Source organism: Heliangelus exortis, chromosome 1 (genome assembly GCF_036169615.1).
Source record: "Heliangelus exortis chromosome 1, bHelExo1.hap1, whole genome shotgun sequence".
In the NCBI taxonomy this organism is placed as follows: domain Eukaryota; kingdom Metazoa; phylum Chordata; class Aves; order Apodiformes; family Trochilidae; genus Heliangelus; species Heliangelus exortis.
In genome coordinates, this window is record NC_092422.1 from 187,398,488 (window position 1) to 187,418,129 (window position 19,642).

The following is a 19,642-nucleotide window of genomic DNA, read 5'->3' on the forward strand; positions in this document are numbered from 1 at the left end:
CCAAGACCATCTAATTAATTACTAATTATTATTTTGCTTTTTTTGCTTCAGCTGTGCTCTCACTCACAGAATCTATCAAAAGTCATAATTTAGGCATCCTATAGGTACGTCTAGAAACTACTATATAAATTTAGAAATATTTGTGCATTTGCTATTTTTCAGATTTTTTCTTAAAATAAGCTCCATTGCCCACTCCATTCTTTATTTTTAATTATTATTTGTAAATAGACTGAAATTAATAGCTAACCTTTCAGAAAGCATTTTACAATCAGGTTTATATAATGCATTGCAGCCAAGATGTCCATCTGTCTATTGCCTACTTCTCTAATTAGCTTGTAACTCAGAGGCAAAGAACTGAATATGTTCCATTATTTCTTGAGAGCAAACCTGGAAAAAAGAGAATTGAGAAGAAGCTCCTTGGACTCCTAATTAAGTAGTCAAGCTAACTAATAAAGATACTGAGGAAAACACAGTGTGCTGTGCAAAGGAACAAAAATATTGTTCCACAGCCAGAACAAAAGAAAGATGACCAGGAATTATGGCTTGTTACAAATGGAGCTAAGGGTTCCTATTTTAGCATTCATCTTTGTTCCTTATTTGCTAAAAATTAAGAATCTAGTCTAGGTAAATAATTCATGAATTTTACAGCCAGCCTTCCTTGTTCTCCCTGTTGCTTGTAAGTGGCCCTGGTCAGACACATCTTGGTATTTTTGGTGTAGTTGGATGTGACAGAGAAAATCCCTTAAACATCCAGTAAAAATAAATTCAACTTCCTTTTCTGCAAGCCTGACGTTTGCATTATAAATTTACTATACAGTCAGAAAAAGAAATAGGAGGCTCATCCTTAGAAAATACCTAGTTCTCTCTTGCTTTAGTCTTTGTGACTAGATAGCAGCTTTGGCCTGGCTTGGTCAGGTGAGAGGATCCCAATCCCTTTGATTATTTTTCATTCTACTCTCTGACTTTTTTCCTAGTTCTCTTGTAATAAAAAGCCATCCCTGAAACATCAGCCAATAATCTTCAATATTTCAGATCAATGCTTCTACAATGCACCAAGAAAACTAAAATATAAAAACTTTATTTATGACCACTACATTAACAACAGAATAATTTCTCCTCAGAGATTATTTGAATTGGTAGTTGAATAATCAGTGAACATCGATGTATTTGATAATTTGAAAAAGCAAGTCCAAGGATTTTCTTACATGCAATAACACATAAAAACCTCTTGAAATCAATACATTCTCTCCAATCTCATCAGCACACTGTGTTTCATTTGGAATTAAATAATTTATGACCTTTTTTCACCTGTGAAATGTAACCTACAAGGCAGCACTTTGGGATGCAATCTTCTGGATATTAAAAAAGTAATAAAAGTAGCGTTGGATACTTCATAAATAATTAAACTCACCTACATTTACAATGACTTAATATATGGGCGAAAATAAAATCAGATGAAAACCAGAGAGATGACAAGGAAGGGAACCAAAGGCTGCTCATATTATAAAACTTTCCTATTGATTTTCAAATGAACTCTATTATGGGAAATGTGAACTTCAGGTAGTTTTGGTAGGGTTTTTTTGTTGTATATTGTTTTGGTTTGGTTTGGTTTTTATGTTTTTGGGTTTTTTTACAGAATAAATCAGGATTTTTCAAGTGGCTTACTTAGAATCTGCTTATACACTATCAGAAAAATGCAGTGTTTTCATTTTATCTCCTAGTACTTACAGAAGGGCTTTTACATCCCACCATAAAAACTTCACACCCTAATGAATGAATGTAACAACCCAGTCCCTTAGAAGGGATAAAGAGGAAGGAAGAATTGCCTTAACAACATATTTTTTCGTTTCTTTCTTTCAAACAAGAAAGCAAGACATGATTCTTGTTACACTACACTAAAATTACTTCTGTTTTATACAAGTTTTACATACCTAAAATTAACTCATTAAGTGGCAGTTCAGGATTATATCTCAGGATACCTAAAATCCTAACATTAGGAATCCTACATTTTAGGAATATGTTTTTCATTATGAGTTTAATGCCACTGAAGAAGGAAAAGATAAAAAATTTAAAAATCAACTATTCAAAAAAAGAGATACTTCAGGAAATATTTTTTTAGTAAATCATAGTTATTACAAAATGGGGGGAAAAGCTCATAAATTGCTTCATCTGAAGTGTTACTGTTTTCAAAGAAGTAAGAAGTTAATATAACAATAAATAATGGGGAAATACTGCATTAAAATTAGGGATTCTTTCACTGATAATCACTTGAATTAATATGATGAAAGAAACTGAAGTATCTATTCCAACCTAGAAACACATCAGACAGCAATTTTTTAGTTTTTCATGGCACAAATGAAATATTAGTTTATATTCAGAAAAAAAAAAAAAATGTTTGAAATAATTTTCGTCTAGAAATAGTGTCCACAAAATTACTACAGAAATTTGAGCTGTTCAAAACCACTTCATTGCCATGGAACTTAAAGCAAGTGGACTATTTGATTTAATAAATACACAACTGGAAACTGTCCTCAAATATATTCTTTTAGTTTGTTTAAGCCTGTGTTATATTACCCCATTATACTGTCCTGTCACCAGAGTCTACCACTAACACCATCACCAGCCCTTTACTCTTCCTGCCAGATGTATTTGGCAATACGTGGAGCAGATGACTCTGTGTAGCATAGTATAATCTCTTAATTTCCCTTGATATACACATCCACTATGTCCAGACATAATTTAAAGACTTGCAGAGATTGTGTGAAGCTAATCATACCTATGTCTGCAGTTATGAGAGAGACAGTCCCACTGTGAGACTGATCTCTAATTATTTTGAAACCATTTTTTTTAGTTCTTCTAACAAATCTACTTTGAGGTTTCCCCTGTATTCAGGTCTTCTAAATACTGCCTGTACACAATGTACATAACTGGTGCTGCACCAGACGTAATCCATAATGCTAATCAAACACAAAAACTGTGAGGAAAAAGTTGTGGTAGGTATATTCTTTTGTGTCTTCCTGATATCCTCTGCATGAGACAGGTGAAGTGGCAAAAGCCTTTCAGGCTGGACTGAGAAAGTCCAGCAGCTTTTAAAATCCTGTTTGTAGTTTTATTTAACCATCAGCAGAGGGCACCCAGTCACTTCCCCACTAAAACCCTCAGCTCATCTACATAGGGATCTGTTGAGAAAACATCATTGAAAACATTCTTTGCTTTTCCTCCACCAAAATTTAAGAAAGATAGTGAAAATTTCTAGCTTTTTAAGCTCATTTGCTCCCCTCTTTCCTGCTTAAACCATGACTGACTAGTTATGACTTGCAGTAGGTATGAAATTCTGTGTTAACTAAATATTACTAGGAGATGCTGTGGTAAAATTGAAATAAAACGCCTGTAACAGGGCCTACCATTTTAAAATGACATGGAAATCAATCAATCCCACAACCATGCAACAACTAAGGATCACAGCATGTTCAAAATCAAATTCAATCCCAAATTTCAGCAAGCTGTTGGGGGATCTTCAATGAAAATAAAATACTGTTGGGATAAATTTAGCTTGTAAATGCAAGTTTGCACTTCTACCACTGAGTTACACAAGGGAAAAACATGCAGTGGCCACCTGGACATTCAAGTTCTCCTTCATCACTTCAAAGCAGAGAGATGACTTTCATACTTACATTCAGCAGCTGTTCAAAAGCATAGCTAAAGCCTTTTTTGTAATCAGTAATTCCTTTGGCAGAGATTTTATAGACAGCTTCTTTCAGCTTCTTCTTGTTTCTGACATTAGCTTGGACAAGGTGATTAAAGCAACTGACGTTCTGAGCATTATTGTTAAACTGTAAAATAAAAAGAATTAGTATTAAAGATAGTTAATCTTCTTTTTTAGGTGCTGTAGTAATAAAGGATACCGTTCTCTTCATCTATGAAATAAAGTATTTTATATCTGGATTTTCAATTTCACTGCATTGAGACTGTCCATGAGAGTCTGGAGATTTCAAAATTGGGCAATAAATATGATTTTTTAAAAAATGTTGCTTCACTCTTTATTGCAAGCAGAAACTCTTCTATAGTGGGAAAATTTCCATAAATTTTGTTTCAAGATCATATAGATGAACAGAAAAATGCCAAGTTACGGATATAAAAACCATAGGGAAATACTTATCTGACTTTTTCTAATTACTGAAAAATATTGGTTGTCTGGTGGTTTCCATACTCCACATATTAGTCTGCTGTAGAACTTGCAAATCATAATCAATTAGTACCAATTCACTATATAAAACAAAATACACTCTTGGTACAAAGTAAAAGTGAAGGTATAGCTGTAATAGTTAATAATTATACAGGTTTGAGTACTGTGACAGAATATTTAGACTCCTGAAAAAGGCTGCAGCATGTATGATTTTAAATATAGTCTCGAAAGAAACAAAATACTATTCCAGATACTTTGTTTTTAACTCTATGTGAATGAAAATCTCATTTTAACTATGAAAACGCGGTATTTATTTAAGATATTTTTGAATAATATTATTAAACTGGTTTTTTGGCCAGTTTGTAAACTGTTTCATTTATCCAGATTTCCTGTAGGAGCTTTTTTTTTTTTTTCCCCTCTTCTCACTCTCACTAGCAAATAGGATGTCAAAAAAATTCCATAAAAATCCTTCTCAGTGAAGGCGCTAAAATCCAGACCTCCTAATTTACATTTCAATTGATAACAGATTGTTATATCTCTTCCTGATTAATGGTCTTCAGTGAAAGTAAACGTAAATGTAATTTTATGCTGTCAGCCTGGTGCAAAGCCTTAAAATAACTTAAAAATCATGCCTTGCAGGCTCAAGTCTCAATACCATTAATTAGTTCAACAGTACTGTATAGCAGATAAGGTAAGTAGGGACGCAGATTTCAATAACTACTCAGACTACTTGCTTGTCTAAAATAAATCACTAAGTACAAGGCACAAAGTACAGAGATAGAATTGCTATCAGCAGCAAACTATAACTTGCACTCTAATTGTAGGATATTTGCAACGAACAGAATTTAAAAGGATGAGGGGATGATGGTATCAAGTAATTTTCAGTAATGCATAATAATTGAATTCAAGTTAATAGGATGCCTAGGAGGTGCACAGACATTTCCGTGTCCTGGAATCCATTGTATAGGGATGCATACAGATGGATGTATGCTCTTAGGACCTATCAAAATATGAACTACCAGGAATTTTTATCAAAGATCCACTTTAATCAGCGACTTCTGCTATCAAGTTAGGAAAGGAATAACAGCAAATACAGTACAGCTTATGACAGAGATTACTGACAGAGAAAGGCATCATCTTCAACAAAAGGCTTAGCCTTATTTGTTCCAGGTTCTTGAAAATAGCCACAGAGTTGCACCAGTGGGGATTTTGGTGGTAAGTGAACAAATTCCAACACTATTATGAGACCACTTGCTATGCTGGATTCTTACATGGTTCCACATGTGATTTCTTATTCTCACGAAAAGGATCTGTCAACATACCCTATGAACCAGAGACTTTAAAAGATGAATTCATCTACCCCATCCTCTAATATCAATACTGTACCCCAAACCACTTCTGCATGAATGCAGAACCTAAACAAGAAAGGCCACTATTTTGATTGCAGGAGTTAAGTTATTCACAACTAATATAAAATCTCGTCACCTTCATATTATATTTATTTTCCTAGGAAGCTTACTTTCCTTCATTCATCATGAGCTGATACTGTCTTTTGGTGAGATACTGAATTTTTATGGTACATTTCCTGCTTTCCTTAGGGCTGTATTAGCTAAAAAAAAAAAAATGAAATATTCTTGTTTGGCAGAATAGACTGTGAGAATACCCAAAAAGAATATCCATGTATCTTTCTAATTATTATGGACAATTTTTGTCCTGTCCCAGTTTTATAGCTCTCATCCCTAGGTGATTAAAATTTGTGGGAGCAAGTTACTCTTGAATTGTTTTATGCAGTATTCTGTCTCCCTTTCTATCAAAATGAAGTTTCCAAATGTGTCACAAGGAGACAACTTCTTTCAAAAACACACAAAAGCATGAACAAGTGCTTCAACTTTGAAAAATACAAAATTATATTGGACCAAGTGCTATACTGAAAAAGTGTTTGTATATAATAATATGACAAAGGTTGCTTATTTATTTTTGTAACATTCTATTTATCAGGGCTTTCATAATCCCACAACTAGATAGCATCAGGTACCTAAATTATTTACAGTAACAAAAGTATGAAAACAGGATGAGTTAATGAAGATTAAAAATATATTTATTTTTCCCGGTGTCACTATGCAAACTTCCCCTTTAAAATAAATGAGCACATTGAGCTGGATTACATATAACCAAATTTTCACATTTTATATTCCTCTAATGTATGCCATATTTCCCAGAAATAAACATTTTGGTAAGACTAAACCTCTACAGAATTCCAGCTGAATCCTAATATTTCAATTCTCTTAAATTAATTTTATTTGTGAGATGCAATAAAAGTGCAGATTTTGAACTGTGAAAGTAGAAGAAAAACACTACCTGGTGGGTAGCTCTGCTCTACCAAAGCCAATTTAATCTGAAAAAGTACAGTGAAAACACTGCTCTGCCTAATTTGACATTATCTGCAAAACTGAGACAATATGAAAGTAGTCAGAAGTTCACTCTTATGGTCAGTGCCTGCCTTGTCTCGGGCTAAAGCAAACAGAGGTTTAGACATTCAAGTGAAAATCCAGTGACAAGCAAAAATTTCTGAAATGCCACTAACATTAAACTGCAGAGATAAATTGCTTGCTAGCAGTCTTGCAAATTATTCCTATGAATTTCAGGTACCCAGCATATGGATTGGTTAATTACAGATAGGAAACTGACATTTCAAAAATTGACAGAAATACTGGCTCAAACTGCTTAAGCAGTTAACAACTAAACTGTACTGTACTTAACACGATAGAAACTAAACAAAGGGTCAAGGTCAAAACATATGCATCCATATATTGACAAATGCTGATGTAAAATGGAGAGAGCTAACACATTTATAAAAAGGAGAATTATATCAACCAAAATCTGCAGATGCTGTAATATAATACTGACAAAAGAGTTATCTTTTTTGAAATACATCAGTCAGCATTATTGTTAATATCAGTCAACAAAACAGAAGAGCTGTATATTACATAAAGAAACTATCAGGTAGAACAACAACCTTCATAAATGAACCATTACCTGTTTGCTAAGAGGTGAAAGAAAATCTGAAGGTTTAAATGCGACTGATAAAAATGTCCAAAGAGGGGTACAAAACTCACTGTAACATTAATTTGTTCACCAGAAAAATACCGAAAATAACAGAAGGATTTCAGTTAAAAGCCTTCAGATTGCCCTTAAGGCTTTTCCTAACTTTCATAACAATATTTCCATAAATAATTATGCTCTTTAACCAGCTGACCCTGTGACAAATACCAGGAAAATTCATAACTTTGAGCTAGCCGACTGAGCCAGCTTTAAATTCCACTTATCTGAAATATAACAGCAATAGTGGCATAGTTTTTAACACACCAGGATACCAAAAGTCAAAATATCTGCAATAAGCCTTTAATAATTACTGGTCACACTGTCTGTCTCCTAAGTATCATAATAATGCTTATTTAAGTGTGGATGATTTCCTGAAAACCAGTTAAAAATACACCATTTAGCTTAGTGTTTAACTGGAACAAGAACATGCAGGATTTAAAAAAAAAAAGATGCTGTTTTGGACTGTAAGGCCCATGGTATTACAAAATCAAATTGTATAAAAAATCTAAATTAATTAATTACAATCCATCATTTATTTAATAAAATACTCTCAATGTATCTATTCAAAATATGCTAGTTGAGTATGTATCCAACTGGAATCTCCCCCTAATTACTGCAGTAAGGATAAACATATGTCACAAAAATGCTACAGTGGTAGAAAGAAAATCAAAGGATTTTGAGTACAATGCTATGGGCTCAATGAGTGACTTACAAAATCACAGATGATATTTGCAGGCAAACCATTCAATTGTTCAAAGCTAAGCCAATCTATACATTATATCACCCCAAGTGACAGCTTCTACTTTGTCAGCTATATAAAAGCTTATTCCTCATTTTAGCTAAAATAAGAGAAGCAAACACTTGGAGTTCACAGAAAACAGGCTAACGTTAGCTTTTTATTTAAAGTATCATGAAATACTAATAGAGTTAAATTTGCCTTGTAATTGTATAGCAAGGTAGATGATACAGATATCGAGGGACTGGAGAGCATTTGAAACAGATAATTAGAAGGATCAAAGCTATCAAGCAGTCTGGGAAAAAAACAGCACATAAAACATATGAGAAGAAAAAGATTTATAACTTTTTTTTTTTCTCTAAAACTACATTTGGTTCAATATATTATCTGCAACAGGTACAAGCTGGTTTGTCTATTGTAAATTTTTTTTATAAATCTGCCTTTTGCAGATACCAGTGGATGCCTTCACAGTTGACACACTTCAGAAAGTATCACAGTGTAACTCCCAGGGATATCCACACTTTAGTATCACAGACATTTTCAGACATTACTGGGTGACAGACTCCTTGTGAAATAGCTCAGAACTGTTTTCATTTTATTGGTGAGAAAAGTGAAACAGTGAAGAAAACAGGTAAATCCAAGGCAAAGATGTTTCCATAAGTTTTAATATTGATTCCAAGATGGTTTTTCCCTTTCCTTCAGGCAACAAACTCCAAGTCCTCAAATTTCAAATTTAACTTGATATTAGTTATTTTGTGGTAAGCCATTTAAAGTAAAAGATCAAATAGGACATAAATTCTTAGACCATGAAGTATCCTAAATAACTTATCATTTAAACTCCTTCAAAATGCAAGATAACACCCTAGATTCTGAAGACAGCACTGAGAGAGGAAGATATCTGATTTCACAGACAATGTATAAACTGATGAATGTTTCAAATTTTTTTCTGTATATCCCTCTATCCCTCTTCATATATTCAAAGATAACTCCATCTCTCAAGGGATATAGCGGAAATAAATCAAAAGTCCACCGTCAGTCATTCTTTTGGAAAGTGTAGGAGGTTATTTGAATATAAACAGATAATTTCAATTGATTCTGCTCCTTTTATGAAAGAAAACTCAAAGCATCCCTTTCATTGCACTGTGTAAAAAATCATATTATGTGTAATTCCACAGGGAAAAAAAAAAAAAAAAAAAAAAAATTAAAAAAAACCCCTTTGAAATCATCATCATCATAAGAAATTTTATAAAGAAACAACTTGGATCATAGGTATGGGTATGGGTTTAATTGTCTTTCTGACATGACCAAGAAAGCAAGCTTCAGTAAACATTTATCCAATGCAGTCTGGACAAACCACTAATCCACCAAGGAAGTCAATAAAAAATGATAACAATAAGTTTATGTGAATTGCCAGAGAAAAAAAACACAAAAAAACCCAAAAAAACCCAGAAAAAAACGTTTCTAGATCTAAGATTCAATTTGAAACACACAAAATCTTTTGTTAATCGTCTCCTCACTGGAAAAGCAATAGCATAAATAAATCAAACCTAATAAATTACTGAACTTTTAAAGACTTTTTCAGGTTTTAGTCACTAGGTGGCACTAAAACAAAAAAAAAAAAAAAAAAAAAAAAAAAACAAAAAAAAAAAAAAAAAAGAAAAAAGAAAAGTTGAGCTACTCTTAAAAATACTGCTTTGAAATGGGAAATTTTAGACTTCTGGTTCAGGTTGTATGTGCATTATGTGAATGGCATAAATTCCGCATTTCAATGAATACAAACAGACTTGTATGCCAACTGAGTGAAGAAGCATGAGTATTAAAATTCAAACATCCACCCTAAAGAAAAATTTCTTCGTGTTCAACACAAAAGATTCTAGCTCCAGGAGGATGGCAATCTATTTTTTCCATATTACCAAAACAACCATCTCAGTTTCCAACACCTTTAAAAAACGTTTATGATACATGGAAAAGCTGTAGAAGTTAGTATTTCTCAACCAACTTCCTATCTAAGTATCCTTATGCATCTCTGAAATCTGTAAAAGTGATAGCATTCTCACAGAACATTGTTTATTTCCAACTGTAAGTAAAAATTCATATTTTTTTCAGTCATCCTTACCTTTCTCCCTATTCTTCATTAATTCTAATCAATTCACTAACATCTATTGGTACCCCACAGCATGTTTAGTAAGAGTATCTTGAGATTACACTTCTAATCTAAAAACACAAAACAAAAAAAATCCAAAAAACACTAAAAAACCTCTTAAAAACCACAGCTGACATTAAAACTGATTTCCAACATTAAATGAGACTCTGCCTTAAAATGTATGGAAATTGTTTTTAAACATTTAGAAATATTTATCTTTTAGAGAAAATCACATAGACTTTAACAAAGTAGTAATTCCTATACTTAAACTGGCTACAGAGACAGAACTTATACAATTAAAATACCAAGATCATGGTAGCTGAACAAATCAGAAACTTCATTCTGGGAATACTGAAAATTGAGAAAAACAGTCAGCTTGCTGAAGACCTAATCAGACACTACCACTCCTGACTTTCAATCTGCTGAGGTTTGTTGCTATGCTGCTTCTACCTCATGGCTAAATCAGTTTGGTGACCCAGTTGTATCTATACATATTAAATGAGCAATAGTGAAATAGATCTGATTCCATCAGGCTTTCTTCTTGCAGCAAATCCAGCTTTGCTGATTTCTTTTCTTTTTTTTTTTTTTTTTTTTTTCCTGCTGCTTTGGGCTTGGTAATAGGATTTTAGGGTTAATCCCAAGAATAACTGAATCTTGAATAAGGCTGGTTACAATCTATATTTCAGCAGTGAGAAGATATTATAAATATTTATCAGAACCCATTTAGAGAATAGAGAGAAAGCAATTTGCAAATTTTTATTCCCATGTACATCTCTGTACACAGAAAATCTGAGTCAGTTCAAGCAATAAAGTTTTGTAATTTGACATGCTGAAAAATAAAATGTGGTAGTAAAGTTCAGCATTCGTATCTCACTATAGAATAATTATTTTCTCCTATCTCATGACTTGCATAGAAATAATCTTCAGGTATGCAGTACTATTGTACACATGCATTTAAACCCTAGCATACTACTCAGTAGGAGGGAGTATGGAAATAAAATTTCTTAAATTTTATTGCAAGAAATCAATAAAATTAAGATTACATGTCAATTTACACTATTGGAATTTCTTGAAATTTAAAATGCATCATGTTTTTTTCTCATTGTGAGAAGTATATATGTATATTATAGACAATATATCTGAGGTGCAGAAATGCTTAATACTCTTCTGAAAAGAGTCTTGACAGATCACAAGTAGCAGCATTGAACAGCAATAAAACTGTTATGAAATATCTGCTGAAAAAAATACTGTAGCATAATAAAAGAGAAATGTTTGGGAAAGAACCAAATAATGTTCCACATCTGCTCTCAGTTAGCTTTGTTAACCTTTCTAACCAATATGATTATCTGCACATAAATCAGTGCAAAGTCCTCACTGAATACAAAAGGATTAATGTTCAGATCATAAAGTATGATGCTGCACTGTAAATCAGTGCAGTGATTTCTGTTATTTTATGTTATTATATTGTTACAACAAATAACACCAGTGTAGGCGGAAAGATTAAATCATTTAGTATGATTTATGGTCATTTATGGTCATTTCAAGATCTGTGGCTAAATCAGCATGTATTATTTACTTAAGATCCTATGTTTCTGACCTTACTGAAAATTTCAGCATTTCCCCACAAACCTGGCTGATTTGAACTGCTGCACTGCTGTAGTGCTACAGGGATGTGGTCTGCTACTATATGGCACTTCTTCTAGACACATATTTGGAGAGAGCTGTTATGAGAAGAGACTTTCTTGAAAGTCATTTTATAGACTTTTTCATTATCACATAACTTAGAAAAGAATTTAGACAGCAAATTGATATCTCATTTTCTCCTCTTTATCATGTATTATTCCTTAATTGTCTGTTTTATTACACCAACTTATTATAGGGCTGGTACAATGAAGATAACAGTGAAGGTTAAGGAAAAGTCTAACTAGTAAACACCTGTTACTAGATAGATGTGGCTAAGCTGTTAAATATATGGAGAAAAGGAAAAAAGTACTTAGTAAATATTTCCTATTTACAAAGATGAAGGCTAAAGACTTCATATCACACAAGATGATAAAGTACTTTCCAGTCAATTAGTAACAAAGTTGGATGATGAATAGCTACTTGGGATAAAAACTTAAATAAGCAGGACAAATCAAAAGAAAAAAAATAACAAAGAAACAAAACCTTTATGCATCCTAGATTTAAGTCGATAAGTGGCAATACAATACTACTATAACTAATAATAATAATAATAATCTAATTTGACTGCTTGCACACTGTCTCACCACCCAAATATCACTAGTCCTTAAAATTCCCTTGGTTGCTTCAGTAATAGACCTTAACAATTATGTTTAGTGGTAGATGTTTGCTTAAAATACACCATCCTGGAGAGCATGAAATATTGATACAGAGACAAGACTTTTTCCATGCAATTTGTTGAGGCATATTAACTGCTTATGTGCCATTCAAAATTATTTGGTTTCAAACAGTGATTCTTGAAGTGCTTTTATTTGACACTTTGAGAGTCTATAGACTCAAGAGTTTTCCCCAGTGTCAGCACTTCTTATCTGTGATCAAATCATCTATGAGGCTATTCATTTATAAACTCCAAAACAGCTGAAAAAATTTCAAATTCTGCGAGTTTTAGTGTATGTCTGAAGTCCAGTTACTCATATCACTCACTCAGGCCTATAGGAAGATGTTTTTGAGAACCCAGCAATCAACTATAAACCAGTTCTGGTCCTCAGAGAAGACACCCACAATCTTTTTTTTTTGTAAAATCTGAGCCAATTAGTAAAGTAAAATTAGTGATACACTCTACATTTATGTAACAGTATTCAGACAGAACAAAGGAGACATCCAATTAAAAATCTGTGTCAAAATATTAACTGTTTGCCTCCCAGGTGACAAGCTGGACCATCAATCCATACACTATTTTAGATGGAAAATTGTCTCTAGGTATGTCTGAAGATTTATTAGCATTTCTAGTTCATTAATCTGATGAAGACTGCAAGAAGATTGCAAGAATTTTGACTCCTAGTGGTCCTGCACTTTTATTTTTCCTTGATACAAACTATGTAATTTACTGTCCTGAGGATCAAGGTCTGAAGTCAACCTAATTTCAAAAACTAAAAAAATTCCTTCCAATCCTAACCTTTCTCTGTACTCCAGCCCCATCTGAAATACTTTAACATAGAGTCATTGACTCCTTTCTAGACTTTCTCTTTAGAGGGGAAGCAAAATGAAAACAGTTCTGCAGGAAAAAATGTTATGTTTTCGTTTATTCTACTGCACTTCTTGCTTCCATTCCTACTCTCACTAATCCATTAAACAAAACAAAAAAATTTTCTTTCTAACTGTGTAATAATTCTGCGTTTCCATAGTTCCTAATTTTCTCCATTGTTATCTGCAGTTTACTCAGCCTCATTATATTTGCTAAATATGCCCTCCAGATATATTTCCATAGATATACATTCATAGCAGTTATAAGCAATGCAGAAATTGGATAGGAGACTTTAATCATAATTTCTTTGAGCTTTGTTTAACCCAGCACTTACAGGTTTTACTAAACATACCTCTATGTAAAGTACACACAAGCACTCACTTGGTGCCCCAGCAGGGAAGATGCAATATAATGACCTTCCATTAAGGAATTCTAATGATTTTCCATTAATGAACACTCCTATGAAGATGTGTTTCTCTGCAGCTATCGTTTCCCCTTTTCTTGAAAATGAGCCTTTCAGTTGAATAAGAACTACAAGGTAGTAATACAATTAGGTGGGTTGTTAAGTTAATCACAAAGCTCAATGCTCAGCTCTAAAATTGCCTCTATATCACTTTATCATTGACTAAGAAAAAAACCCACACCCCCAAAAAGAAGGAATAATGTATATTTGTTTATTGCTGCATGCAGCTGTGATTCTGCAAAGACTGTACCCAGTGGGAACTTGATCCTCTATCCTTTTTTCTTTTCTCTATCCTTCTTCTTTGCCAAGTAATTAAAAATGTGACCTGCATCTTTATATTTTTCAACTTAATATTGTCCATTATGAAGAATGAGAAGGTAGGGACTTAAGTACCTTATCGAGACTGCTGGCAAGCTCCTTAATACAGGCATCCTCTTCATCTCCTCTAAACCCACAAACACAACTGCTTTTGTGTCAGTAACTCACTCTGCTATCATGAGCATGCTTGAGTTTTTCCTCAAAAAGCAGTGTTATCTAGAAAAACTAACCACCACTGAAATTTTCTGGGTCAAAATTCAAACACACAGGAAAAAAATATGTCTTGGTCTACTTGAGTATGCAATATAATTTAAAGTTCACAAAAAAAAAAAAAAAAAAAAAAACACTTTAAAATTAAGTAGTAAGGAAAACCAACTTTAAATAATTTTTAAAGAAATTTCTGGAAGGTTTTTTTTTTTTTCCAGTTGAACACAAACACAGTCATATAAATCTAAAGCTTCTAGCCAAGAAAGCTTAAACCTGATAGGAGACCTTGTTGCAAAATTTAGTATCTTCTCCCATTTAATAGGACTTCAGGCTTTATTCTGAACTACTACTATTCTGAACTTTATTCTGAACTGGCAGCAGAAAAGAGAAAAGAGTGCTTTTATAACTTTAAGAGCTTTTTATGAAACTCCCCCTCCTCTCCCAGTATCATATAATAAATATTTTAATTAGGAAGGCATAATGCTTTTATCAACTTGGGAGCAAGGGGGCAAAATAGGTTGGCAACCACTGACCTGTGTGAATTACACAATAAGCTGCTATTAAAAATCAGTGGAAAAAAGGATGTATCTTCCAGAGATAGCTTTTATCCTCAAAAATATTTCATAGGATTGGTGCATAGTTTTTTCTTTCAAATTACTTAATCCAGAAATCTGCTTTCCTCATACATTAGTCCAGGTGCAGAAGTGCACAAGAATCAAAAATTATTCTGTTATCCTTAGTATGATCATAACACTTACTTTCCAGTTCCTAACAGTAAATATCAGTTTGGATTTTTACAAAGGATAAATGATTTTAAACAGTCCTACAGCTCCTGACCTTAAACGTGCCTGTTTCTGTAAGGTAGTTTTTTTTTCTCTTTTGTTGTTTTCCCCACCTCTACAGATCTGAAGCTGAAATACATTTCTCCTGCAAATTGCTGCCTACCCACAATCATAAACAAATTACACTCTCTGTGTCAACATTTGAAACCAAGACACTAAATCATAGCGTGCTGAGATGGAATTGCTGCCCCTATCATCTACCACTTACTGCTATCAAAGCATATAACAGGATTAGTGGGAAAACAGCTGTATTATTCATACATTTAAGCTCTTTCAAACAGCAGGTTTTCTTTCTGCAACAAAGAGCAGCACTTCAGATAAGAAAAATGCAAATCCCAGAGGAAATCATGACACATTAACCCCTGGCAGTCTTTATGTGACTTAATAGTTCATTCAATCTCTTTTGACTGAACTAAATGCAAGAACTAAATAAGAACTAACATATTTTAAGACATTTGCTTTTAAGATTTTTGCTCCATAGGATTTCTTCATATACCAGGCACTGTTGATTAAATCATCCTGTCACTTTATCAAAGTGATTAGCATGAGCATAAATCCGTGTCTCTCAGTTGTAGACATGAATCATCATACATATGGGTTTTGTGGGACAACATTTGGCAGAGGTTAGCAGTAAAACAGCTCTCCAGTTAACTCAAAATCTCATTTCTAAACACTCCATGGTTATTATAACTAACAAACCATAAAATAATTGTGGCTTTCCTGGCCAAAAGATCCAGGAGGGAAAAAAAAATGTAGATAACTCCCAGTTATTACTAATATTCCTATGTCCCTATGCTAATATTATATTAACTGAAAATCATCACCTAGCCTTTTTGACTTCTTAATTAACCAATGCTGTCTAATACCAGGATGCTTCAAGAGAAAAAGTCCTTAAGCAGTAAAATTAAGCATATGGAATAAATTTACATTTCTTTCAATTACAACCAAGTGTCTAATTTAATATTTTGGGGGTTAGATTTATGAAGAAATAACTGGAATTAGACTTTATTTAGACATGTCTTTGTCACAGAGGGAGCTGTGAAGAGTAGTGACAATTTTCTGTGTATCACCATGTCCTAGAATCATAGAATAGTTTGGGTCAGAAGGGGCTGCAAAAGATCATATAGTCTAACCTCCCTGCAATGAGCAGGGGATCTTCAACTAGCTCAGGCTGCTCAGAGCCCCATCCTAACTGGTTTTGACTGTTTCCAGGGATGGGGCATCTACTACCTCTTTGGACAGCCTGTTCCATGGTTTTGCCTCACTTCTCCAGGCTGAACAACCTCAACTTGCTCAACCTTTCCTCATAGCAGAGATGTTTCATTACTCTGATTATTTTTGTGGCCCTCCTCTGGGCTTGCTTGTCCATGTCTTTCCTGTGCCGACTCCAGAGCTGGACACACTGCTCCAAGTAGGATCACACGAGAGTTGTGCAGAGGGGCAGAATCACCTCCCTCAGCCTCCATATGAGAATTTCCATACGATCCTCACCTCATTTAAAAAATAAAAAAATTTTTTTTTTTTTCAAATTAGACAGAAAATGATGAACAATCTGTCTCTTAACATGGTATATAAGCCTAACAATCACCAGTATAGGGCATTTCACAAAAGATAGACAAGGAAAAAAAATAAAAGGTGGGGAAAAACTAAGCAGTTAAGAGAAGAAATGAATACTTGAATAAAGATGAGATCTCAGACCCTCTAAGAAATCCTCTAAAATGAGAATAATATGAAATTCTCAATAATCTGACTGATCAGAATAATGATTGCTCCAAATGTACTGTTTCACTTCAAGTGTTGTGATATCTAAAACAAGCATAAAAATAAAACAAAATACAGGAAAACAGTGCAGCAACTGGTATCAACTTTGCAGTAGATATAAGTCACTTAAACACATGAAAACATAGGCTATACAAAAGTATTTGCAATACTGAAAGGATCTAATATGAAAATTCAAATCCTAAATGCACAAGACCACATTATAAAAGATTTAGAGATGCCAAGTGCTATTACATGTACTTCTTGGACTTTTGTCTTCTGAAGATGAACACAATGCAACCAAAAACCCTCTTTGGTTCTGCAATCAATGAGCTGATGTGTGCCTCTAAAATTAATTCAGAGAAGTAAGGACCTTACACATTGTAACTTACAAGCCAATTGGAAAATGTAGTGCAGAAAATACTCAATGATTTCTAGTCCTTTTTTGACACAAAACCCAATACTGGGGCCTTGTTGGAACACCACTGAACCTTAGCTAATAAAAAATACTGAGATTAAGGAAGACTTAGTACTAAGATGCACTGCTTCTGGTCAGCTGGGAGTAAATGAAGAGCTCACACAGCTCTGTAAATCAGGAGGTAGTTGGGGGTCCAGAAGTCAGGGGTAGTTGAGACAAAAGCTGGCACAGCTCCACTGAATGCAGAAACAGATTTCCAGCAGTTTAGAATTCTTTTTTTAAATCAGGATTTCATCTTGCTGATGTCACTACAGAAAAGCTTATTTCCTTTCATAAAAATAATAATAATTTTTAAAAGTACTGGTTTTTTCTCCACAAAGAAAACATTCTACTCTACTATTAAAAACCTTAACAAAGGTAATGCCATTGTGAATAAAAGTTTCTCTCTACTACTTGACTAAAGGTCTAGTTAGATTGGCAGCAAATGATGAAGCTTTTCACAATCGCTTTTAAGTGGTGTTCAAAGCGATTTCTCATAGTGATATTTCAGGTCTTTCTCCCTCCAGGCTGGCTACCACATATCTGTAGAACTTGAAAATTGCTTCCAAAATCATTCCAGAGTTACTCATCTTGCAAGCTGTCCCTTGTCATTAAGAGTATGTCAATGTTCCATCCTACCTCCTTAGAATCAAAGATTTACAGTTCAACAGCTTATTAAAACCAAAATAAGTCTTGCCCAAGGCTAGAGCATGACAACCAAAGCATCAGACTAAAAACTGAAATTTGTCCATAGCATATTTCCCCTTCTGCAAATCTGCTTTCTAAAAACACTGGAATTTGCATTTTTAATTTCCAAGCAAGTATTAGAACAAACTCAGAACTATTTTAAAGACCTACTTAAACCTCTATTATATAGAAACACAAGTTCCAAGTCCGGTAGCTAAGTTTGAAGTGGAGTTATTATATAGAGTATTAACGTTTCTGACCATGTTCTGCTGAAAAGCCAGCCCTAAAAAACCCAGCATGTTCTTCATTTAGCAATTCTTGCAGTCCAGCCTCCCAGTAGTCCTCTGTTCTACACACCACAAATGCTGTCTTGTATGCTTAAATTATAAGCATTTTTGAGCTCCAATATGTATACTCCCCTCTATTACATTACTGCTTATGGGGAAAACTGCTTTCCTACCCATCACACTGCTGAATGTGGAAGTTCTGAGGAGCACCTATTCAGCACCATTGCTGTGTAGCTTTGGTCATCATGCATCAGCTAACACAAGCAACCCAAATGCCTGCTATTTGGAAGAAGGAACCTCTCTCTACCTGCTCTGTACCATTTTATCTCCCAATGCAACATAAAACCTGGGTGCCACCAACTATTTTAAGAGAAATTTCATATACCATTTTCATATACCATTTCATATACCATCTCATATATGTATATTTCATGCTAAATAGACAAGAATGATATATTGGAAAGAAGAACTTGGCTACACAGAAGTTTGTTTAAATTATATTTTCCCTTCACTCAAATGTACAGATAGGATTTTTGTTATCCTAGGAATCTAGGATATTTGTTATCCTTCTCAAAACCACAGTAAGCAAAATGTGGTATTTTGCAATATATTTTAAGACTCTTAAAGCTTAACATCCAAGTATCTCATATCTGGCATTGAAAATAGTTTGCTTAAAGATTTGTTGACAATACAGCTTTGTGGTAAGAACAGATACTCACTGAAACTACATTCACAAAGTCATCATCAGACAAGGTCTCTAACATCTCAATGACAGAGGTGCGTATCAGCTTCAATGTCAGCCCACTGACACTCCCACTCCTAACAGAAATATAAAAGATAATAGAAAAGGTGAATTTAATGATTTATGTAAAATATAAAAAGAAAACACAGAGCAAAAACTATCACTGTCACCAACCTTTACACAATTTTTTTTAGAACTTTCCTGAATGCTTTGACTCATCATTAGTATTGCTACCTTATAACAAAACGTTCAGACCACAACTGGTGTTTAAAGCCCCAGTTCTGTGGCTTTGATGAAGTCATAATGGTACATAATTTCCTCATTTTCATGTCAAGAAATCTGAGAGAGTTTACCACTTTAAATCAATACATTATCTAAACATTTTATATACCTACACATAGATTTACAGCTTTAGGTTTTTACGTATCAAATTACAGCTTGTTTGATTCAAGGCAAAACCTAAGCTGAAGTGAAGAAATAGCAAATATTGATAAAACTTGCTGCTGATA

General features: G+C 33.7%; 1 protein-coding gene and 1 long non-coding RNA gene across 5 annotated transcripts in view; one reads left to right on the forward strand and one right to left on the reverse strand.

Annotated features, from left to right (window-relative positions):
* The window catches only part of CACNA2D1 (calcium voltage-gated channel auxiliary subunit alpha2delta 1), a 361,517-nt gene that overhangs the window by 69,806 nt on the left and 272,069 nt on the right, over positions 1-19,642 (reverse strand). For all 4 annotated transcript variants that reach the window (XM_071734046.1, XM_071734050.1, XM_071734049.1 and 1 more), the window contains exons 10-11: positions 19,111-19,210; positions 3,675-3,833 (exon numbers count right to left, since the gene is read on the reverse strand). In XM_071734046.1, the coding sequence (XP_071590147.1) occupies positions 3,675-3,833; positions 19,111-19,210 (259 nt within the window). The remainder of the gene's footprint in view (positions 1-3,674; positions 3,834-19,110; positions 19,211-19,642) is intronic.
* The window catches only part of LOC139791612 (uncharacterized), a 67,219-nt gene continuing 57,204 nt past the window's right edge, over positions 9,628-19,642 (forward strand). Inside the window, exon 1 of the long non-coding RNA XR_011723974.1 lies at positions 9,628-9,692. This is a non-coding gene — a long non-coding RNA (uncharacterized lncRNA). The remainder of the gene's footprint in view (positions 9,693-19,642) is intronic.